Raw genomic sequence first — 23644 nt, 5'->3', positions numbered from 1 at the left:
CCCATTTTCCTACTTTCCCCCCACTTTTCCCCCCTTTTCCCCCTACTTTTCCCATTTTTTCCCATTTTCCCCACTTTTCCCCCCATTTTTCCCATTTTCCTCATTTTCCCCACTTTTTTCCCATTTTCCCTGCTTTTCCCCCCACTTTTCCCATTTTCCCCCACTTTTCCCCACTTTATCCCAGTTTTCCCACTTTTCCCCCCACTTTTCCCATTTTCCCCCCACTTTTCCCCACTTTATCCCAGTTTTCCCCACTTTTCCCCACTTTTATCCCAGTTTTCCCCCCACTTTCCCCCACCTCTCCCCTGGTTTCCCGGGCTGTCTCTCTCTGTTTTCCCTGATCCCGTTTTTTCCCTTTTCCCGGGATTGGGGCAGGGCCGGCGCCGGGGGCTCCGCGCTCGCTCCGGGGGGCGCTGGGAGCCCGAGGGGCCCCGCAAGCGGAAACGCTCCGGGAACGACGCCGGGAACGCCGGGAATAACGACACCGGGAATGCCGGGAACGACGACACCGGGAACAACGGGAACGACGACACCGGGAATAACAACGACACCGGGAACGACGACGGGAACGACGATCCCAAAAACCCCGACAGCGACTCCGAGCACGGTACCGCCGCTTCCCTGGGAATTCCGGCCTTTTCCTGGGAATTTCAGCCTTTTTCTGGGAATTTCCAGCCTTTTATCCTGGGAATTCCGGCCTTTTCCTGGGAATTTCAGCCTTTTTCTTGGGAATTCCAGCCTTTTATCCTGGGAATTCCAACCTTTCTCTGGGAATTCTGGCCTTTTCCTGGGAGTTTCCAGCCTTTTTCTGGGAATTCCAACCTTTCTCTGGGAATTCTGGCCTTTTCCTGGGAATTCCTGCTTTTTATTCTGGGAATTTCCTGCTTTTTATTCTGGGAATTTCCGGCCATTTCCTGGGAATTCCAGCCTTTTATCCTGGGAATTCCGGCCTTTTTTCTGGAATTTCCTGTGTTTTTCTGGGAATTTCTGGCCTTTTTCCTGGGAATTTCCTGTATTTTTCTGAGATTTCCGGCCTTTTCTTGGGAATTTCCTGCTTTTCCTGGGAATTTCCAGCCTTTTTCTCAGAATTCCAGCCTTTCATCCTGGGAATTCCAGCTTTTTATCTTGGGAATTTCTGGCCTTTTATCCTGGGAATTTCCTGCTTTTCCTGGGGATTTCCATCTTTCCTTGGGAATTCCGGCCTTTCCTTGGGAATTTCTTGCTTTTACTGGGAATTTCCTGTTTTTTTCTAGGAATTTCTGGCTTTTCTGGGAATTTCCAGCCTTTTCCTGGAATTCCCTGCTTTTTCCTGGGAATTCCAGCCTTTTTCTGGGAATTTTGTCCTTTTTTTGGGAATTCTAGCTTTTCTCAGGAATTTCCAGCCTTTTTTCTTGGATTTCCAGGCTTTTCCTGGGAATTTCTTGCTTTAGCCTGGGAATTTCCAGTTTTTCCTGGGAATTTCCAGTTTTTCCTGGGAATTTCCACCCTTTCTCAGGAATTTCCACCTTTTCCAGGGAATTCTCTCCCAAAGATTTTTTTGCAGCTTTCCCTCCTTTTCCATGGACCCCCCCATTTTTCCTGCATTTTTACCCTTTTTCCTTGGATTATCCCAGATTTTCTCCCCTTTTTCATGGAATTTCCCCCTTTTCCATGGGTTTTCCCAGATTTCCATGGATTTTCTCCATTTTCCATGGATTTCCCCCAGATTTCCATGGATTTCCCCCAGATTTCCATGGATTTTCCCAGATTTCCATGGATTTCCCCCAGATTTCCATGGATTTTCCCAGATTTCCATGGATTTCCCCCAGATTTCCATGGATTTTCCCCAGATTTCCATGGATTTTCTCCATTTTCCATGGATTTCCCCCAGATTTCCATGGATTTCCCCCAGATTTCCATGGATTTCCCCATTTTCCATGGATTTTCCCCAGATTTCCATGGATTTTCCCAGATTTCCATGGATTTCCCCCCTTTTCCATGGATTTTTCCCATTTTCCATGGATTTTTTCCCTGGAATTTCCCCTTTTTTTCCCAATTCCTGCCATTTCCCCCCTGAATTTTCCCATTTTCCCCACAGGAGATGAAGGGGAAGGAGAGGAGAAATCCTTGGATGAGGCAGACAAAGGTGTAAGTATTCCAGGAATTCCCAAAATCCGGGAATTTCGGAGCCCTGCAGCAGCTCCTGCGGAATTTTCTGCCTTGGAATATCCCAAAAAACCCAAATTTGATGGAATTTCCCCCCCCTTTGGAATTCCCAGAGGGATTTCCCTGCCTGGAGCATCCCCCCCCCAAAAAAAAAAACCTGGGAATGGGAAAAATTGGGAATTCCCACCCAGATTTGGCTCCTGGAGGGGTTGGATCCCAAATTTTGGGGTTTTATTTTTTTCCAAGTGGGATCAGAAATTTGGGAAATTTTGGGAATAATTCCCACTTGGAAAAGCCCAGGAGAGGCTGAGCAGGGCAGGGCTGGAATTCCCAAATCCTCGAGGCTTTTCCAGCCTTCAAAATTCCACAAAAAAAAACCAATTTTTTTTTTTTTTTTGGAATATCCATAAAAAACGAGGTGAAAATTCCCCAAATTCCCTTTATCCCACAGGAAATTCCAAGGAAAATTGACCCCAGTGGTTCCTTTTCCTTCTTTTTTCCAGGAGATCCCGGAGCTGCTTCCCCAGGAGATCCCAGGCTCCCCTTGCCAGGAGAATTCCTGGAATTCTGGGGGGAATTGCCCGGAATTCCGGGATTTTCCAGCTGTTTTTTGGGAATTTGTGGCCGGGAAGGAGGAAAATCCCCAAAATCCAAGGGTTTTTCCCAGGTTTTGGGGTGGGAATTCCCAAAAATTCCAGTTCCCGGCCCGAAGTTTGGGATTTTTTCCTTCTTTTCCAGCTTTTTTTGGGGCTTTTCCTGATGATTTTTAGGGGGATTTGGGGGTTTTTGGAAGGAATTCCTGAGGAATTTTTGGGGGTGGATCCCAAATGATCCCAGGGAAGAAAAAGTTGCTGGGAATGGGGGAAAAATGGGAAAAAATAGGGAAAAATGGGAAAAAAAAAACAGGGAAAAATGGGAAAAAAACTGGGAAAAAATGGAAAAGTGAGGGAATAAAATGGGAAAGATCAGGGAAAATCAGGGAGAAAATGAGGGAAAACCAAGGAAAAATCTGGAAAAATCTGGGATAAATGGGGGGAAACAGGAGAATATCTGGGAAAATCCATAGAAAAACAGGGAAAAATTAGGAAATCCAAGAGGAAATGGGGGAAATTGGGAAGATGGGAGGAAAACAAGGAAAAAAAGGGGAAAATTGGGGGGGAAAAGGGAGGGAAAACCTGGAAAAATGGGAATATCTGGGAAAAATTTTGGGGAAAATGGGAAAAAACAGGGAAAAAACTGGGAGAAATGGAGGGAAAATGTGGGAAAAGTTGGAAAAAAAATGGGAATATCTGGGAAAGTTCTTGGGAAAAATCGGGAAAAAATAGGGAAAAACTGGGAGAAATGGAGGGGAAATGGGGAAAAATGGAAAAATATGGGAAAAATGGGAATATCTGGGAAAATCCATGGGGAAAATGGGGAAAAGAAATGAAATCGAGAGAAAATTGGGAAAAAAAGGGGGGGAAAGGGAGGGAAACCATGGAAAAATGGGAATATGTGGGAAAATCCTTGGGAAAATCCTGGAGAAATGGGGGAAATCCGGGAAAATTGGGAAAAAGAAAAGAAGTCCAGAGAAAATTGGGGGGAAAATGGGGAAAAACTGGGAAAATGGGGGAAAATGGGGGAAAATCTGAAAAACTGTGGGAAAAACAGGGAAAAATGGGAATTTCTGGGAAAATCCATGGAGAGAAACCAGGAAAATTGGGGGGAAAATGGGAAAAAAAAAAAGAAATCCAGAGAAAATTGGGGAAAAAACGGGAAAATGGGGGAAAACTGGGGGAAATGGAGGGAAAACCAAGGGAAAAAGGGGGGGAAAAAGGCGGGAAAAAGAGAAAATAGGTGGGAAAAACCCAGGAAAAAAGCGGGGAAAACTGAGGAAAGGTGGGAAAAACATGGAAAAAAAAGGTGGGAAAAAGAAAAAAGTGGGAAAAGCAGGGAAAAAAGGCGGGAAAAAGAGAAAATAGGTGGGAAAAACCCAGGAAAAAAGCGGGAAAAACTGAGGAAAGGTGGGAAAAACATGGAAAAAAAGGTGGGAAAAAGAAAAAAGTGGGAAAAGCAGGGAAAAAAGGCGGGAAAAAGAGAAAATAGGTGGGAAAAACAAAGGGGAAAAAAGGGATAAAAGGTGGAAAAAAGAAAGAAAAAAGGTGGGAAAAACCCAGGAAAAAAGCGGGAAAAACAGGGAGAAAAGGTGGGAAAAAAGGCGGGAAAAAGAAAGAAAAAAGGAGGGGAAGCGTGGAAAAAAGGTGGGAAAAACAAGGAGAAAAGGTGGGAAAAACATGGAAAAAGGTGGGAAAAAAGGCGGGAAAAAGAGAGAAAAGGTGGGAAAAAGGAAGAAAAAAGGTGGGAAAAGCACAGGGAAAAGGCGGGAAAGAGAAAGAAAAAAGGTGGGAAAAAGCGGGAAAAACAGGCGGGAAAAGGTGGGAAAATCAGGGAGAAAAGGCGGGAGAAACGGGAAAAAGGTGGGAAAAAGAAAGAAAAAAAGGGGGGGAAAAAAGGCAGGAAAAGGAGAGAAACAGCGGGAAAAACACAGGAAAAAAAGCGGGAAAAACAGGGAGAAAAGGTGGGAAAAATATGGAAAAAAGGCAGGAAAAAGAAAAAAGGTGGGAAAAGCAGGGAAAAAAGGTGGGGAAAAGGAAGAAAAAAGGTGGGAAAAACACAGGAAAAAAGGCGGGGAAAGCACAGAAAGAAATGGGAAAAAGCATGGAGAAAAAGTGGGAAAAAGAAAAAAGGTGGGAAAAAGAGAAGAAAGGTGGGAAAAACACAGGAAAAAGCGGGAAAAGCACAGAAAAAAAGGTGGGAAAAGCACAGAGAAAAAGCAGGAAAAAGAAAAAAGATGGGAAAAAAGCAGGGAAAAAACGGGAAAAAGGTGGGAAAAAGAAAGGGAAAAACGGCAGGAAAAAAGCGGGAAAAACAGGGAGAAAAGATGGGAAAAATATGGAAAAAAGGCGGGAAAAAGAGAAAAAAGGTGGGAAAAACCCAGGGAAAAGCGGGAAAAGCACAGAAAAAAAGGTGGGAAAAGCAGGGAAAAATGGCAGGAAAAAGAAAGAAAAAAGGTGGGAAAAACCCAGGAAAAAAGCGGGAAAAAAACAGGGAGAAAAATGGGGAAAAGAAAGAAAAAAGGGGGAAGAAAGCGGGGAGAAAAGGCGGGAAAAACAGGGAGAAAAGGTGGGAAAAATATGGAAAAAAGGCGGGAAAAAGAAAAGGCGGGAAAAGGAGAGAAAAGGCGGGAAAAAGAGAAAAGGCGGGAAAAGGAGAGAAAAGGCGGGAAAAAGAGAAAAGGCGGGAAAAGGAGAGAAAAGGCGGGAAAAGGAGAGAAAAGGCGGGAAAAAGAGAAAAGGCGGGAAAAGAGAAAAGGCGGGAAAAAGAGAAAAGGCGGGAAAAGGAGAGAAAAGGCGGGAAAAAGAAAAAAGGCGGGAAAAGGAGAGAAAAGGCGGGAAAAGCAGGGAAAAGGCGGGAAAAAGAAAAAAGGCGGGAAAAGGAGAGAAAAGGCGGGAAAAGCAGGGAAAAGGCGGGAAAAAGAGGAAGAAAAAAGGCGGGAAAATCCGGGAAAAGGCGGGGACGGGGGGATTCGGGCTCCGGGAATTTTGGGAATGGTTTTTTTTTGGGGGGGGGCTCAGAATTCCCGGATTTCCCGCAGGATCCTCGGAGGAGGACGAGGAGGCGAGGAAGAAACGGGAGAAGCAGCGGAGGAGGGACCGGATGAGGGACAGGGCCATGGACAGGTGCCACGCCCGCATTCCCGGATTGGGGGATTTGGGAATTTGGGGGAATTTTTCGGGGATTTTGAGGAATTTTTGGGGGATTTTGAGGAATTTTTGGGGGATTTTGGAGGGAGTTTTCTGGGAATTTCCAGGAATTTTCTGGGAATTCTTGGGGAATTTTGGAGGGATTTTCTGGGAATTTTGGGGGAATTTTTGCGGGATTTTCTAGGAATTTTTGAGGGATTTTGGGGGAATTTTTTGGGAATTTTGGAGGGAATTTTAGGGGATTTTTTTGAATTTCTGGGAATTTTTGGGAATTTTTTTGACTTTTCTGGGAATTTTCTGGGGATTTTGGGGGGATTTTGGGGATTGGTTTTTTTGGAATTTTGGGGGATTTTTTTGGGGAATTTGGGGGGAATTTTCTGGGAATTTTTGGGGGGATTTTGGGAATTTTCTGGAAAATTCTGGGAATTTTTTGGGAATTTTGAGACATTTTTTGGGGATTTTGGGGATTTTTTTTTAATTCCTTGGGATTTTGGGAATTTTCTGGGAATTTTGAGGGGAATTTGCGGAATTTTTTTTTTTTTTAATTTTGGAGAATTTTTCTGGGTATTTTGGGAATTTTATGGGAATTTCTGGGAGTTTTTGGGGGATGTTGAGGAATTTTTGGGGGATTTTTTTTTTCTTTATGGAATTTTCCTGGGAATTTTGGAGAATTTTTCTGGGAATTTTTTTTTTGGGATTTTCTGGGAAATTTTGGGGAATTTTTTTTGAATTTCTGGAAAGTTTTTGGGGTTTTTTCTGGGAATTTTTGGAGGACTTTTTGGGAATTTTTTTGGAAAATTTTTGGGTATTTTCTGGGAATTTTTGGGGGATTTTGGGGGGATTTTTTTGGGATTTCGTGGGAACTCTGTGGAAATTTTGGGGTTTTTTTATTTTGGGGATTTTTGGGGAATTTTTGGGGGATTTTCTGGGAATTTTTGATGAATTTTTGGGGATTTTCTGGGAATTTTTTTGGGATTTTTTTTTATTTTTTGGGATTTTGGGGGGATTTTTTGGGGGATTTTCTGGGAATTTTTGGGGGATTTTTTTTATTTTCTGGGAATTTTTTTTTTTCTGGTAATTTTTGGGGATATTTTTTTTTCTGGGAATTTTGGGGGGATTTTTGGGGAATTTCTGGGAATTTTGGGGGGGAATTTCTGGGAATGTTTTGGGGATTTTTGGGGATTTTCTGGGAATTTTTTTTTTATTTTCTGGGAATTTTTGGGTGATTTTTTTTTTCTGGGAATTTTTGGGGATTTTTGGGGAATTTCTGGGAATTTTTGGGTGATTTTTTTTTTCTGGGAATTTTTGGGGATTTTTGGGGAATTTCTGGGAATTTTTGGGGGATTTTTTTTTTTTCTGGGAATTTTTGTTGAATTTCTGGGAATTTTTTTTTTGATTTTCTGGTAATTTGGGGGGGATTTTTTTTTTTTTTCTGGGAATGTTTTGGGGATTTTTTTGGATTTTCTGGGAATTTTGGAGGGATTTTCAGGGAATTTCTGGGAATTTTTTTTGGATTTTCTGGGAATTTTTGGGGTTTTTTTTTTTTTGATTTTCTGGGAATTTTTGGGGGATTTTTTTTTTTCTGGGAATTTTTGGGGGATTTTTGGGGAATTGCTGGGAATGTTTTTGGGGGAGTTTTTGGGAATTTCTGGGAGTTTTTGGGAATTTTTGGGGAATTTCTGGAATGTTTTTGGGGATTTTTGGGGAATTGCTGGGAATGTTTTTGGGGATTTTTGGGGAATTTCTGGGAATGTTTTTGGGGATTTTTGGGGAATTTCTGGGAATGTTTTTGGGGATTTTTGGGGAATTGCTGGGAATGTTTTTGGGGATTTTTGGGGAATTGCTGGGAATGTTTTGGGGGATTTTTGGGGAATTTCTGGTAATTTTTGGGGGATTTTTGGGGAATTTCTGGGAATGTTTTGGGGGATTTTTGGGGAATTGCTGGGAATGTTTTTGGGGATTTTTGGGGAATTGCTGGGAATGTTTTTGGGGATTTTTGGGGAATTGCTGGGAATGTTTTTGGGGAATTTCTGGGAATGTTTTGGGGAATTTCTGGGAATGTTTTTGGGGATTTTGGGGAATTCCTGGGAATGTTTGGGGGATTTTTGGGGAATTGCTGGGAATGTTTTGGGGGATTTTTGGGGAATTTCTGGGAATGTTTTGGGGGATTTTTGGGGAATTTCTGGGAATGTTTTTGGGGATTTTTGGGGAATTTCTGGGAATGTTTTTGGGGATTTTTGGGGAATTTCTGGGAATGTTTGGGGGATTTTTGGGGAATTGCTGGGAATGTTTTTTGGGGATTTTTGGGGAATTGCTGGGAATTTTTGGGGAATTGCTGGGGATGTTTTTGGGGAATTTCTGGGAATGTTTTTGGGGATTTTTGGGGAATTGCTGGGAATGTTTTGGGGGATTTTTGGGGAATTTCTGGGAATGTTTTTGGGGATTTTTGGGGAATTGCTGGGAATTTTTGGGGAATTGCTGGGGATGTTTTTGGGGAATGTCTGGGAATGTTTTGGGGGATTTTTGGGGAATTGCTGGGAATTTTTGGGGAATTGCTGGGGATGTTTTTGGGGAATGTCTGGCCTTGCAGGATCCAGTTCGCCTGCTCCGTGTGCAAATTCCGGAGCCTGGACGAGGAGGAGATCCAGAGGCACCTGGAGAGCAAATTCCACCGGGACACGCTGCGCTACATCGGCACCAAACTGCCCGACAGGACCGTGCAGTTCCTGCAGGTCTGTCCCAAAAAAAAACCGGGAATTCCGGCCAGGCGGGGCTGGGAGCCGAGCCCCCTCTGTGGGGGTTTTTATTGGGTGATTTTAGGTGAAAATTGACATTTTTTACAGTTTTTTGTGATTTTTTTTGGGTATTTTTCGCAATTTTATTTGGATTTTTTGGGTTTTTTTTCCCCACTCTTTTTCAGGATTTTTTGGGGATTTTCCCAATTTGAAGATTTGGGATTTTTTGGGATTTTTTTTTAGCATATTTTTCGGTGAAAATTTGATTTTCTGGGGATTTTATTTGGATTTTTTTTGTGTTTTTCCCCACTGATTTTTCAGGACTTTTTGGGGATTTTCCCAAATTGAAGATTTGGGATTTTTGGGGGATTTTTTTGGGGATGATTTTAGGCAAAAATTGGATTTTTTGGGAATTTTGGTATTTTTTTGATTATATTTGGATTTTTTTTGTTTTTTCCCCACTCTTTTTCAGGATTTTTTGGGGATTTTCCCAATTTGAATATTTGGGATGTTTTGGGATTTTTTTCAGAGTGTTTTTAGGCAAAATTATGAAATTTTTGTGACTTTTTTGGGTATTTTTCACTATTTTATTTGGATTTTTTGGGTTTTTTTCCCCACTATTTTTCAGGATTTTTTTGGGATTTTCCCAATTTGAAGATTTGGGATTTTTTGGGATTTTTTTTTAGCATATTTTTCGGTGAAAATTTGAATTTTTTGTGATTTTTTGGAGATTTTATTTGGATTTTTTTTGTGTTTTTCCCCACTGATTTTTCAGGATTTTTTGGGGATTTTCCCAAATTGAAGATTTGGGATTTTTGGGGGATTTTTTGGGGGATGATTTTAGGCAAAAATTGGATTTTTTGGGAATTTTTTAATGGTTTTTTTAAAATTTTTTGTGATTTTTTTTGGTATTTTTTTGATTATATTTGGATTTTTTTTGTTTTTTCCCCACTCTTTTTCAGGATTTTTTGGGGATTTTCCCAATTTGAATATTTGGGATTTTTTGGGATTTTTTTCAGAGTGTTTATAGGCAAAATTTTGAATTTTTTGTGACTTTTTTGGGTATTTTTCACTATTTTATTTGGATTTTTTTTTGTGTTTTTCCCCACTGATTTTTCAGGACTTTTTGGGGATTTTCCCAAATTGAAGATTTGGGATTTTTGGGGTTTTTTTTCTGGATGTTTTTCGGTGAAAATTTGAATTTTTGGGGATTTTTTTTGGTATTTTTTGTGATTTTATTTGGATTTTTTTGGTTTTTTCCCACTACTTTTCAGGATTTTTGGGGGATTTTTCCAAGTTGAATATTTGGGATTTTTTGGGGATTTTTTTCCAGGATGTTTTTAGGCAAAAATTGGAATTTTTGGGAATTTTTGGGGGATTTTTTTTGAAATTTTTGTGATTTTTTTTTGGGTATTTTTCGCTGTTTTATTTGGATTTTTTTTGTTTGTTTTTCCTCACTATTTTTCAGGATTTTTTGGGGATTTTTCCAAGTTGAATATTTGGGATTTTTGGGGATTTTTTTTAGGGTGTTTTTAGGCAAAAATTGGAATTTTTTTGGAATTTTTAATTTTTTTTTTTTTTTTTTTTGTGATTTTTTGGAGTTTTTTGGGTTTTTTTCCACTCTTTTTTCAGGATTTTTGGGGGATTTTCCCAAATTGAATATTTGAGATTTTTGGGGATTTTTTCCTCGATGTTTTTAGGTGAAAATTTGAATTTTTCAGGATTTTTCTTTTTGGTTTTTTTTGCGATTTTATTTGGATTTTTCGAGGATTTTTCCTCCTATTTTTTGGGTTTTCTTTGGGATTTTTCCAAGTTGGATATTTGGGATTTTTTGGAGATTTTTGGGGAGTTTTTAGGCAAAAATTTGAAATTCCCAGTTTCATTCCCAGTTTCATTCCCAGAATTCCCAGGTTTTAGTCCCAGGTTTTATTCCCAGCATTCCCAGAATTCCCGGTTCCATTCCCGGTTCCATTCCCAGTTCCATTCCCGGTTCCATTCCCAGAATTCCCGGTTCCATTCCCGGAATTCCCAGTTCCATTCCCAGTGCCATTCCCGGTTCCATTCCCGGTTCCATTCCCGGTTCCATTCCCGGTTCCATTCCCAGAATTCCCAGTTCCATTCCCAGTGCCATTCCCGGTTCCATTCCCGGTTCCATTCCCGGTTCCATTCCCAGTTCCATTCCCGGTTCCATTCCCGGAATTCCCAGTTCCATTCCCAGTGCCATTCCCAGTTCCATTCCCGGTTCCATTCCCAGTTCCATTCCCAGTTCCATTCCCGGTTCCATTCCCGGTTCCGTTCCCAGTTCCATTCCCAGTTCCATTCCCGGTTCCATTCCCAGTTCCATTCCCGGTTCCATTCCCGGTTCCATTCCCAGAATTCCCGGTTCCATTCCCAGTTCCATTCCCAGTTCCGTTCCCGGTTCCATTCCCGGTTCCATTCCCAGAATTCCCAGTTCCATTCCCGGTTCCATTCCCGGTTCCATTCCCAGAATTCCCGGTTCCATTCCCAGTTCCATTCCCAGTTCCGTTCCCGGTTCCATTCCCGGTTCCATTCCCAGAATTCCTGGTTCCATTCCCAGTTCCATTCCCAGTTCCATTCCCAGAATTCCCGGTTCCATTCCCAGTTCCATTCCCAGTGCCATTCCCGGTTCCATTCCCGGTTCCATTCCCAGTTCCGTTCCCGGTTCCATTCCCAGAATTCCTGGTTCCATTCCCAGTTCCATTCCCGGTTCCATTCCCAGAATTCCCGGTTCCATTCCCAGTTCCATTCCCGGTTCCATTCCCAGTTCCATTCCCGGTTCCATTCCCGGTTCCATTCCCAGTTCCATTCCCGGTTCCATTCCCAGTTCCATTCCCGGTTCCATTCCCGGTTCCATTCCCAGTTCCATTCCCGGTTCCATTCCCGATTCCATTCCCAGAATTCCCGGTTCCATTCCCACTTTCCCGTGCCCGTTCCCCTTTTCCAGGAGTACATCGTGAACCGGAACCGGAAAATCGAGCGGCGGCGCCAGGAGCTGTCGGAGAAGGACGGGAACAAAGCCAGGCCGGATCCCTTCAAGGGTGGGGCCAGATCCCAAATCCTCATCCCAAATCCCAGATCCTCATCCCAAATCCCAAATCCTCATCCTAAATCCTGAGCCCAGATCCCAAATCCCAGATACAAAATCCCAAATCCTGAGCCCAAATCCTGAGCCCAGATCCCAGATCAAAATCCCCAATCCCAAGCCCCGAATCCCAATCCCAAATCCAGATCCCAAACCCCAAATCCTGATCCCAGATCCCCAACCCCAAGCCCTGCTCCCAAATCCCAAATCTCCAATCCCAAACCCAGCTCCCAAATCCCAAACCCCAAATCCCGATCCCAAATCCCAATGCCCGAGCCCAAGCCCTGCTCCCAAATCCCAAATCTTGATCTTAATCCCCAATCCCGGATCCCAATGCCCGAGCCCAAGCCCTGCTCCCAGATCCCAAATCTCCAATCCCAAGCCCAGCTCCCAAATCCCAAACCCCAAATCCCGATCCCAAATCCCAATGCCCGAGCTGAAGCCCTGCTCCCAAATCCCAAATCCCGATCCCAATCCCCGATCCCAGATCCCAAATCTTGATCCCGATCCCCAAACCCAAGTCCTGCTCCCAGATCCCAATCCTCGATCCCAAACCCCAGATCCCAAATCCCAATCCCTGCTCCCAGATCCCAAATCCCAATCCCCGCTCCCAGATCCCCGATCCCAAACCCCAAATCCTGATCCCCGAGCCCAATCCCTGCTCCCTGATCCCAATCCCCGCTCCCAGATCCCTGATCCCAAACCCCAAATCCTGATCCCCGAGCCCAAGCCCAGCTCCCAGATCCCAAATCCCAATGCCAGATCCCCGATCCCAAACCCCAAATCCTGATCCCCGAGCCCAAGCCCAGCTCCCAGATCCCAAATCCCAATGCCAGATCCCTGATCCCAAACCCCAAATCCTGATCCCCGAGCCCAAGCCCAGCTCCCAGATCCCAAATCCCAATGCCAGATCCCCGATCCCAAACCCCAAATCCTGATCCCCGAGCCCAAGCCCAGCTCCCAGATCCCCAATCCCCGATCCCGCATCCCAAATCCCGACCCCAAGCCCAGATCCCCGATCCCAAATCCCGACCCCGATCCCGAGCCCCACTCCCAGCGCGGGCACTGAGGGCGTTTGTGGCCATCCCAAATCCCAAATCCCAATCCCAAATCCCAATCCCAAATCCCAATCCCAAATCCCAAATCCTGCTCCTGCTCCCGGCCGGGCACTGAGGGCGTTTGTGGCCATCCCAAGCCCAGCTCCCAGATCCCAAATCCCAATCCCAATCCCATCCCAATCCTGCTCCCGCTGCCGGCCGGGTGCTGAGGGCGTTTGGTGCCATCCCAATCCCAAACCCCAAACCCCAATCCCAATCCCCAATCCCAATACCCAATCCCAAACCCCAATCCCAAACCCCAATCCCAATCCCGCTCCCACTGCCGGCCGGGCACTGAGGCCGTTTGTGGCCATCCCAATCCCAATCCCAATACCCAATCCCAATCCCACTGCCAGCCGGGCGCTGAGCACGTTTGGTGCCATCCCAATCCCAAACCCCAATTCCCAATCCCAATCCCAATCCCCATCCCAATCCCACTCCCGGCCGGGCGCTGAGCGCGGTTGGTGCCATCCCAATCCCCAATCCCCATCCCAATCCCAAACCCCAATCCCCAATCCCCATCCCAATCCCAATCCCCAATCCCCAATCCCCATCCCACTCCCACTCCCGGCCGGGCGCTGAGCGCGGTTGGTGCCATCCCAATCCCCAATCCCAATCCCAATCCCCATCCCACTCCCGGCCGGGCGCTGAGTGCGGTTGGTGCCATCCCAATCCCCATCCCAATCCCCATCCCAATCCCAAACCCCAATTCCCAATCCCAATCCCCACTCCCACTCCCGGCCGGGCGCTGAGTGCGGTTGGTGCCATCCCAATCCCCATCCCAATCCCCATCCCAATCCCAAACCCCAATTCCCAATCCCAATCCCGCTCCCACTCCCGGCCGGGTGCTGAGCGCGGTTGGTGCCATCCCAATCCCCATCCCAATCCCAATCCCCAATCCCAATCCCAATCCCCACTCCCACTCCCGGCCGGGCGCTGAGTGCGTTTGGTGCCATCCCAATATCCCAAACCCCAATCCCAATCCCCAATCCCAAATCCCAATCCCAATCCCCAATCCCACTGCCGGCGGGGCGCTGAGCGCGGTTGGTGCCATCCCAATCCCCATCCCAATCCCAAACCCCAATCCCAATCCCCAATCCCAATCCCCATCCCAATCCCACTCCTGGCCGGGCGCTGAGCGCGGTTGGTGCCATCCCAATCCCAATCCCATCCCAATCCCAAACCCCAATCCCCAATCCCCATCCCAATCCCAATCCCCAATCCCCAATCCCCATCCCACTCCCACTCCCGGCCGGGCGCTGAGCGCGGTTGGTGCCATCCCAAACCCCAATCCCCATCCCAATCCCCAATCCCAATCCCAATCCCCACTCCCACTCCCGGCCGGGCGCTGAGCGCGGTTGGTGCCATCCCAATCCCCAATCCCAATCCCAAATCCCCAATCCCAAATCCCCAATCCCAATCCCGCTCCCACTCCCGGCCGGGCGCTGAGTGCGTTTGGTGCCATCCCAATCCCAAACCCCAATCCCAATCCCCATCCCAATCCCAATCCCAATCCCAAATCCCCAATCCCAATCCCAAATCCCCAATCCCCAATCCCAATCCCAATCCCCAATCCCAATCCCAATCCCGCTGCCACTGCCGGCCGGGCGCTGAGCGCGGTTGGTGCCATCCCAATCCCAAACCCCAATTCCCAATCCCCAATCCCCAATCCCAATCCCCAATCCCAATCCCCATCCCACTCCCACTCCCGGCCGGGCGCTGAGCGCGGTTGGTGCCATCCCAATCCCAATCCCAATCCCAAATCCCCAATCCCAATCCCAAATCCCCAATCCCCAATCCCAATCCCAATCCCAAACCCCAATCCCAATCCCCAATCCCACTCCCGGCGGGGCGCTGAGCGCGGCTGCCGCGGGGCGCAGGGATCGGGCAGGAGCATTTCTTCAAGCGCATCGAGGCCGCGCACTGCCTGGCCTGCGACATGCTGATCCCGGCCCAGGGCCACCTCCTGCAGAGACACCTGCGCTCGGCCGAGCACAACCGCAGCCGCAGGGTGAGCACAGCGCGGGACAGGCCGGGCTTAGCACGGGTTTATCCCGGGTTTATCCCCGTTTATCCCGGGTTTATCCCGGGTTTAGCACAACCGCAGCCGCAGGGTGAGCACAGCGCGGGACAGGCCGGGCTTAGCACGGGTTTATCCCGGGTTTGTCCCTGTTTATCCCCATTTATCCCGGGTTTAGCACAACCGCAGCCGCAGGGTGAGCACAGCGCGGGACAGGCCGGGCTTAGCACGGGTTTATCCCGGGTTTGTCCCTGTTTATCCCCATTTATCCCGGGTTTAGCACAACCGCAGCCGCAGGGTGAGCACAGCGCAGGACAGGCCGGGCTTAGCACGGGTTTATCCCGGGTTTATCCCTGTTTATCCCGGGTTTAGCACAACCGCAGCCGCAGGGTGAGCACAGCGCGGGATAGCACGGGCTTAGCACGGGTTTATCCCGGGTTTATCCCCGTTTATCCCGGGTTTATCCCGGGTTTATCCCGGGTTTAGCACAACCGCAGCCGCAGGGTGAGCACAGCGCGGGATAGCACGGGCTTAGCACGGGTTTATCCCGGGTTTATCCCGGGTTTAGCACAACCGCAGCCACAGGGTGAGCACAGCGCAGGATAGGCCGGGCTTAGCACGGGTTTATCCCGGGTTTATCCCGGGTTTATCCCTGTTTATCCCGGGTTTATCCCTGTTTATCCCGGGTTTAGCACAACCGCAGCCGCAGGGTGAGCACTGCGGGTTAGGCCGGGCTTAGCCCAGTTTATCCCGGGTTTATCCCGGATTTATCCTCATTTATCCCGGGTTTAGCACAACCGCAGCCGCAGGGTGAGAACACCTGGGTTTAGTCCGGGTTTAACCCGGATTCATCCCAGATTTATCCCAAATCTGTTCTGGATTTATCCCAGATTTCCCCCAGACCTCTGCAGAATTTCTGGAATTCCCAGAATTCCAGGATTTCCCCCCAAACCCCTGCAGAATTCCCAGAATTCCAGGATTTTCCCCCCCAAACCCCTGCAGAATTCCCAGAATTCCGGGATTTTCCCCCCCAAACCCCTGCAGAATTCCCAGAATTCCAGGATTTTCCCCCCAAACCCCTGCAGAATTCCCAGAATTCCGGGATTTTCCCCCTGAACCTGCACAGAATTCCCAGAATTCCAGGATTTTCCCCCCAAACCCCTGCAGAATTCCTGGAATTCCAGGATTTTCCCCCCAAACCCCTGCAGAATTCCCGGAATTCCAGGATTTTCCCCCTGAACCTGCACAGAATTCCCAGAATTCCAGGATTTTCCCCCCAAAGCCCTGCAGAATTCCCAGAATTCTGGGATTTTCCCCCTGAACCTGCACAGAATTCCCAGAATTCCAGGATTTTCCCCCCAAACCCCTGCAGAATTCCTGGAATTCCGGGATTTTCCCCCCGAACCCCATGCGGAATTCCCGGAATTCCGGGATTTTCCCCTTTCCCAGCTGGCGGCCGAGCAGTTCAAGAAGACGAGCCTGCACGTGGCCAAGAGCGTCCTGAACAACAAACACATCGTGCGGATGCTGGAGCGATACCTGCAGGTACCTCCGGAGCATCCCAGAAATCCCAGAAATCCCCCCGGAAACACCAGAGACCCCCACAGAATCCCCCCAGAAATCCCTAAAAATCCCCCCAAAAACATCCCACAGAAACACCAGAGACCCCCACAGAATCCCCGCAGAATCCCCCAAAAATCCCCAAAAACATCCCACAGAAACACCAGAAATTCCCACAGAATCCCCCCCAAAAATCCCCAAAAACATCCCACAGAAACACCAAAAACTCCCACAGAATCCCCCCAAAAATCCCCCCAAAAATCCCCAAAAACATCCCACAGAAACACCAGAAACCCCCACAGAATCCCCCCAAAAATCCCTAAAAACATCCCATAAAAACACCAAAAACTCCCACAGAATCCCCCCAAAAATCCCCCCAAAAATCCCCAAAAACATCCCACAGAAACACCAGAAACCCCCACAGAATCCCCCCAAAAATCCCCCCAGAAATCCCCAAAAACATCCCACAGAAACACCAGAAATTCCCACAGAATCCCCCCCAAAAATCCCCAAAAACATCCCACAGAAACACAAAAAACTCCCACAGAATCCCCGCAGAATCCCCCCAAAAATCCCCCAAAACATCCCACAGAAACACCAGAAACCCCCACAGAATCCCCCCAAAAATCCACAAAAACATCCCACAGAAACACCAGAAATTAAAAAAAAATCCCCAAAAATCCCCACAAAAACACCAGAAACTCCCACAGAATCCCCCTAAAAATCTCCCCAGAAACACCCCACAGAAACACCAAAAACTCCCACAAAATCCCCCCAAAAATCCCCCAAAAATCCCTAAAAATTCCCCCCAAAATCCCCAAAAATATCCCACAGAAACTCCCACAAAAACACCAAAAATCCAAAAAATAATCCCCCCAAAAATCCCCAAAAACATCCCACAGAAACACCAGAAATTAAAAAAAAATCCCCAAAAAATCCCCACAGAAACACCAAAAATTAAAAAAAAAAAAATCCCCAAAAAATCCCCACAGAAACACCAGAAATTAAAAAAAAAAAAAAATCCCCAAAATCCCCACAGAAACACCAGAAACTCCCACAAAAACACCAAAAATTCCCACAAAAACACCAAAAATTAAAAAAAAAATTCCCCAAAAAAATCCCACAAAAACACCAAATATTCCCACAAAATCCCCCCAAAAATCCCTAAAAATCCCCCCAAAAATCCCCAAAAACATCCCACAAAAACACCAAAAATTCCCCCAAAAATCTCCAAAAAAATTCCCTCAAAATCCCCCAAAAATCCCCCAAAAATCCCACAAAACCACCAAAAATTAAAAAAAAAAATCCCACAAAAACGTCCCACAAAAACACCAAAAATTCCCCCAAAAACATCCCATAAAAACACCAAAAATTAAAAAAAGAATCCCACAAAAATCCCCAAATATTCCCCCAAAAACCCCCAAAAAATCCCCCCAAAAAAAACCTTCCCAAAAATTTCCCCAAAATTCCCAAAATTCCCCAAGAATTCCCCCAAAATTCCCCCAAAAACATCAAAAATTCTCCCAAAAATTGCCCCAAAAGCCCCCAAAAATCCCCCAAAAAATCCCCAAAAATCCCCAAAAATTCTCAAAAATTTCCCCAAAAATCCCAAAGAATTCCACAAAAAAAATCCCCCAAAAAATCCCTCAAAAATGCCGCAAAAAATCTCCCAAAAATTAAAAAAAAAAAAAAATCCCAAAAAATCCCCCCCAAAATAAAAAAAAATTTCCCAAAAATCCCCCAAAAAATGCCCCAAAAATCCCCAATAATTCTCAAAAAAATCCACAAAAATTTCCCCAAAAAATCAAAAAAAATTCCCAAAAAGTCCCCCAAAAATTCCCAAAAAAATCCCCCAGAAATTCCAAAAAAATTCCCAAAAATTGCCCCCAAAATCCGCAGTTTTCCCATTTTTTGTGTTTTTTTATCCCATTTTTGGGTTTTTTTCTGCTTTTTCCCGTGGTTTTGGCAGATTTTGGGAATTTTTTCCCGTTTTTTTTCCACCTCTTTGGGATTCCGGCATCTTCAGAGCTGAATTCCCAAAAAATTCCAGCAAATTCTGGAATTTTCCCTTTTTTTGGTGGGTTTTTGTCCCATTTTTGGGTTTTTTCCCTGTTTTTTTCCGGTGCTTTTGGCATTCCTGTTTTTTTTTTTTTTTGGGGAATTTTTTCCCAATTTTCCCCCGTCCTTGGCATTCCAACATCCCCAAAAAATCCCAGATTTTTACCTTTTTTTTTTTTTTTCCTTCAAATCCCAAAGTTTTTATTTCCATTGGCATTCCTGGGAGTTTTTTGGGAATTTTTCTCCCAATTTTTTCCCCCTGGAGCCGTGGCTCCCATTCCCAAAAATTCCCCACATCCCGGAGCTCCATCCCAAAAAAATCCCCCAAATTCCCCCAAAATTCCCGATTTTCCCCAGTTTTTTTTGCTGTTTTTCGCTTCCAACCTTGGAATTTTTTCCTCATTTTTTGGCATTTTTGGGGAATTTTTCCCCGATTTTTCCTCTTCTTTTGGATCCCAACATCCAAATCCCAGAAAAATCCTGGATTTTTTTATCCAATCTCGTTTTTTTTTTTTATTTTTCCCCGTGGTTTTTGCATTCCTGGGGGGTTTTTTTGGAATTTTTTCCCAATTTTTCCCCTCATCCCTTTGGCATTAAAGCAAAAATCCCTCAAATCCTGGAATTTTCCCCAAAATCCCCCCCTGGAGCCGTGGCAGCTGTTGAGAAATTCTTGGGAATTTGGGGAATTTGGGGAATTTGGAGAATTTTGGGAATTTTGGGGCGGCTCCAGCCCCATCCAGGTGGGAATTCCCACCCCAAATCCCAATCCCAGGAATCCGAACCCCCCCGAAATCCCCCCCAAATCCCAATTTTTCCCCTTGGGAACGCCGGAATTGGGGGCTGGGCCGGGAATTCCGGGATTTTCCGGAATTTTCCGGGCAGGATCCGCAGCCGGGGCAGAGGAGCAGGAACGGAGGCGCCTCCGGAGGATTCCCGGGAATTCCAGCGGGAGAAGCTCCAAGATCCCAAAATTTCCTCCCCGTTCCCGGAAGTTTGGGCTGGAGCCAGGCTGGGAAAACTTGGAAAAATGGGAAAAGCTGGGAAAAAAAAGGGAAAAAAGTGGGAAAAAACGGTGCCTCTGCCTGCTGGGTCCTGGGAAAAACGGGAATTTGCATCCCAAAAAACGGGAATTTGGATCCCAAAAAATGGGATTTGTATCCCAAAAAACGGGAATTTGGATCCCAAAAAACGGGAATTTGGATCCCAAAAAATGGGATTTGCATCCCAAAAAATGGGATTTGCATCCCAAAAAACGGGAATTTGGATCCCGGAAAACGGGAATTTGCATCCCAAAAAACGGGAACTTGGATCCCGGAAAACGGGAATTTGGATCCCAAAAAAGGGGATTTGAATCCCAAGAAATGGGAATTTGGATCCTGGGAAGACGGACCTGGAGTCCTGAGAAAAACGGGAATTTGCATCCCAAAAAATGGGACTTTGGATCCTGGGAAGACGAACCTCAGCTCCAGGGAAAAATGGGATTTGGTTCCCAAAAAATGGGATTTTGGATCCCAAGAAAAGTGACCCTAAACGTTGGGAAAAGGGATTTTGGATCCCGGGAAGACAGAGCTTGGGTCCAGGGAAAAAAATGGGATTTGGATCCCAAAAAATGGGATTTGGATCCCACAAAAAAAGGGATTTTGGATCCCAGAAAAAAAAGGAGTTTGGATGCCAGAAGAAGGAATTCTGGATCCCAGGAAGACGGACCTTGGGTCCCGGGAAAAATGGGATTTGGATCTCAAAAAACGGGATTGGGATCCCAAAAATTGGGACTTGGATCCCAGGGAAAAACATTTGTGAGTCCAAGGAAAAGGGACCTGGAGTCCCGGGAACAAAGGGATTTTGGATCCCAAAAAAAGGGATTTTGGATCCCGGGGAAATCATGGAAAAAGGGACGCTGGATCGCGGGAAGAAAGGACGCTGAGTCCAGGGAGAAATGGGATTTGGATCCCAAAAAACGGGATGTGGATCCCAAAAAAAAAAGACTTTGGATCCTGGGAAGATGGACCTCAGGTCCTGGGAAAAATGGGATTTGCATCCCAAAAAATGGGACTTGGATCCCAAAAAAAAGGACTTTGGATCCTGGGAAAAATGGGATTTGGATCCCAAAAAAAATGGGACTTTGGACTCCAAGGAAAAAGGATTTTGGATCCTGGGAAGACGGACCTTGGGTCCTGGGAAAAAATGGGATTTGCATCCCGAAAAATGGGATTTGGATCCCATAAAAAGGACTTTGGATCCTGGGAAAAATGGGATTTGGATCCCAAAAAAAATGGGACTTTGGACTCCAAGGAAAAAGGATTTTGGATCCTGGGAAGACGGACCTTGGGTCCTGGGAAAAATGGGATTTGCATCCCAAAAAATGGGATTTGGATCCCATAAAAAGGACTTTGGATCCTGGGAAAACGGGATTTGCATCCCAAGAAGAGGGACTTTGGATCCCAGGAAAAGTGACCCGAAATCCTGGGAAAAGGGACGCTGGATCCCGGGAAAAAAAGGACTTGGAGTCCAAGAAGAGGGATTTGGATCCCAAAAAATGGGATTTGGATCCCGAAAAATGGGATTTGGATCCCAAAAAAAGGACTTTGGATCCTGGGAAAAGGGATTTGGATCCCGGGAAAAGGGATTTGGATCCTGAAAAATGGGATTTGGATCCCGAAAAATGGGATTTGGATCCCAGGAAAAAAGGACTTTGGATCCCAAAAAATGGGATTTGGATCCCGGGAAAAGGGATTTGGATCCCAAAAAAAGGACTTTGGATCCTGGGAAAAGGGATTTGGATCCCAAAAAATGGGATTTGGATCCCGGGAAAAGGGATTTGGATCCCAAAAAATGGGATCTTGGAGTCCAAGGAAGAAGGATTTTGGATCCTGGGAAGACGGACCTCAGGTCCTGGGAAAAATGGGATTTGCATCCCAAAAATGGGATTTGGGATTCTAGAAAAAAGACTTTGGATCCCGGGAAAGGTGACCCGAAATCCTGGGAAAAGGGACACTGGATCCCGGGGAAAAAGGACTTTGACTCCCAAAAAAAAAAAAGGGATTTTGGAGTCCAAGGAAAAAGGATTTTGGATCCTGGGAAGACGGACCTTGGGTCCTGGGAAAAATGGGATTGGGATCCCAAAAAACGGGATTTGGATGCTGGGAGAAAGGGACCTGGAGTCCCGGGAAAAGAAGGGATTTTGGATCCCAAAGAAAGAAGTTTGGATCCCAGGAAAGAAGGGATTTTGGATCCCAAAAAAGGGGATTTTGGATCCCAAAAAAAGGGATTTTGGATCCCAAAAAAGGGGATTTTGGATCCCCAAAAAGGGGATTTTGGATCCCAAAAAAAGGGATTTTGGATCCTGGGGAGACACCTCGGGTCCCAGGAAAAATGGGATTTGGATCCCGGGAAAAGGAGGGACCTTGGATCCCAAGAAGAGAGACTGTGGATCCCAAAAAAAGGACGCTGGATCCCAGGAAGAGGAGGTATGTTGGATCCCGGGGAAAATGGGATTTGGATCCCAAAAAAAGGACTTTGGATCCTGGGAAAATGGGATTTGGATCCCAAAAAAAGGACTTTGGATCCTGGGAAAACGGGATTTGGATCCCAAGAAGAGGGACTTTGGATCCCAGGAAAAGTGACCCGAAATCCTGGGAAAAGGGACGCTGGATCCCGGGAAAAAAAGGACTTGGAGTCCAAGAAGAGGGATTTGGATCCCAAAAAATGGGATTTGGATCCCGAAAAATGGGATTTGGATCCCAAAAAATGGGATCTTGGAGTCCAAGGAAGAAGGATTTTGGATCCTGGGAAGACGGACCTCAGGTCCTGGGAAAAATGGGATTGGGATCCCAAAAAATGGGATTGGGATCCCGGGAAGAGAGAACGTGGATCCCGAGAAAGGACGTTGAGTCCTGGGAGAAACGGGATTTGGATCCCAAGAAGAGGGATGGTGGATCCCAAAAAAAGGGACACTGGATCCCAGGAAAAGAAGGGATTTGCATCCCAAAAAATGGGATTGGGATCCCAAAAAATGGGATCTGCATCCCAAAAAAAGGACTTTGGATCCTGGGAAAAGGGACTTGTGAGTCCAAGGAAATGGGATTTGGATCCCAGGAGAAACGGGATTTGGAGCCCAAGAAGAGGGATGGTGGATCCCAAAAAAAGGGACACGGATCCCGGGAAAAGGGGAATTCTGGATCTCAAGAAGAGACGTTGGACCCTGGGAAAAGCAGGGCCTTGGATCCCAGGAAAAGGGATTTGGGATCCCAGGAAAAGGGATTTGGATCCCAGGAAAAGGGATTTGGATCCCAGGAAAAGGGATTTGGGATCCCAGGAAAAGGGATTTGGATCCCAGGAAAAGGGATTTGGATCCCAGGAAAAGGGATTTGGGATCCCAGGAAAAGGGATTTGGATCCCAGGAAAAGGGATTTGGATCCCAGGAAAAGGGATTTGGGATCCCAGGAAAAGGGATTTGGATCCCAGGAAAAGGGATTTGGATCCCAAAAAACCGGATTTGGATCCCAAGAAGAGGGATGTTGGACTCAGGAAAAGCGGGATTTGACATCCCAGAGAAGGGATCTGGGATCCCAGGAAAAGCAGGGACGTTGAGCCTGGAACGGGCTGTGTGGGATGGGATCATTCCCGTTATCCCAGTTTGGGATGGTTCCCGTTATCCCAGTTTGGGATTGGGATCATTCCCGTTATCCCAGTTTGGGATTGGGATCGTTCCCGTTATCCCAGTTTGGGATCGTTCCCATTATCCCAGTTTGGGATTGGGATCGTTCCCGTTATCCCAGTTTGGGATCGTTCCCATTATCCCAGTTTGGGATGGTTCCCGTTATCCCAGTTTGGGATTGGGATCATTCCCGTTATCCCAGTTTGGGATTGGGATCATTCCCGTTATCCCAGTTTGGGATTGGGATCGTTCCCGTTATCCCAGTTTGGGATCATTCCCATTATCCCAGTTTGGGATTGGGATCATTCCCGTTATCCCAGTTTGGGATCATTCCTGTTATCCCAGTTTGGGATTGGGATCGTTCCCGTTATCCCAGTTTGGGATCATTCCCGTTATCCCAGTTTGGGATGGGATCATTCCCGTTATTCCAGTTTGGGATTGGGATCGTTCCCATTATCCCAGTTTGGGATCATTCCCATTATCCCAGTTTGGGATCGTTCCCGTTATCCCAGTTTGGGATCATTCC

At 46.3% G+C, this 23644-nt stretch overlaps 1 protein-coding gene across 1 annotated transcript in view; it reads left to right on the top strand.

The window, feature by feature from the left end:
- AKAP8 (A-kinase anchoring protein 8) overlaps positions 1 to 23644 on the top strand; it is a 40159-nt gene that overhangs the window by 12328 nt on the left and 4187 nt on the right. Inside the window, exons 6-12 of the mRNA XM_053968334.1 lie at positions 376 to 607; positions 2078 to 2125; positions 5780 to 5864; positions 8479 to 8620; positions 11589 to 11682; positions 14704 to 14834; positions 16293 to 16388. Of these exons, the coding sequence (XP_053824309.1) occupies positions 376 to 607; positions 2078 to 2125; positions 5780 to 5864; positions 8479 to 8620; positions 11589 to 11682; positions 14704 to 14834; positions 16293 to 16388 (828 nt within the window). The remainder of the gene's footprint in view (positions 1 to 375; positions 608 to 2077; positions 2126 to 5779; positions 5865 to 8478; positions 8621 to 11588; positions 11683 to 14703; positions 14835 to 16292; positions 16389 to 23644) is intronic.

The sequence above is a fragment of the Vidua chalybeata genome, chromosome 33, assembly GCF_026979565.1.
Source record: "Vidua chalybeata isolate OUT-0048 chromosome 33, bVidCha1 merged haplotype, whole genome shotgun sequence".
In the NCBI taxonomy this organism is placed as follows: Eukaryota; Metazoa; Chordata; class Aves; order Passeriformes; family Viduidae; genus Vidua; species Vidua chalybeata.
The sequence above is the reverse complement of the archived record's forward strand: the minus strand, read 5'-3'. Positions and strand labels throughout refer to the sequence as shown.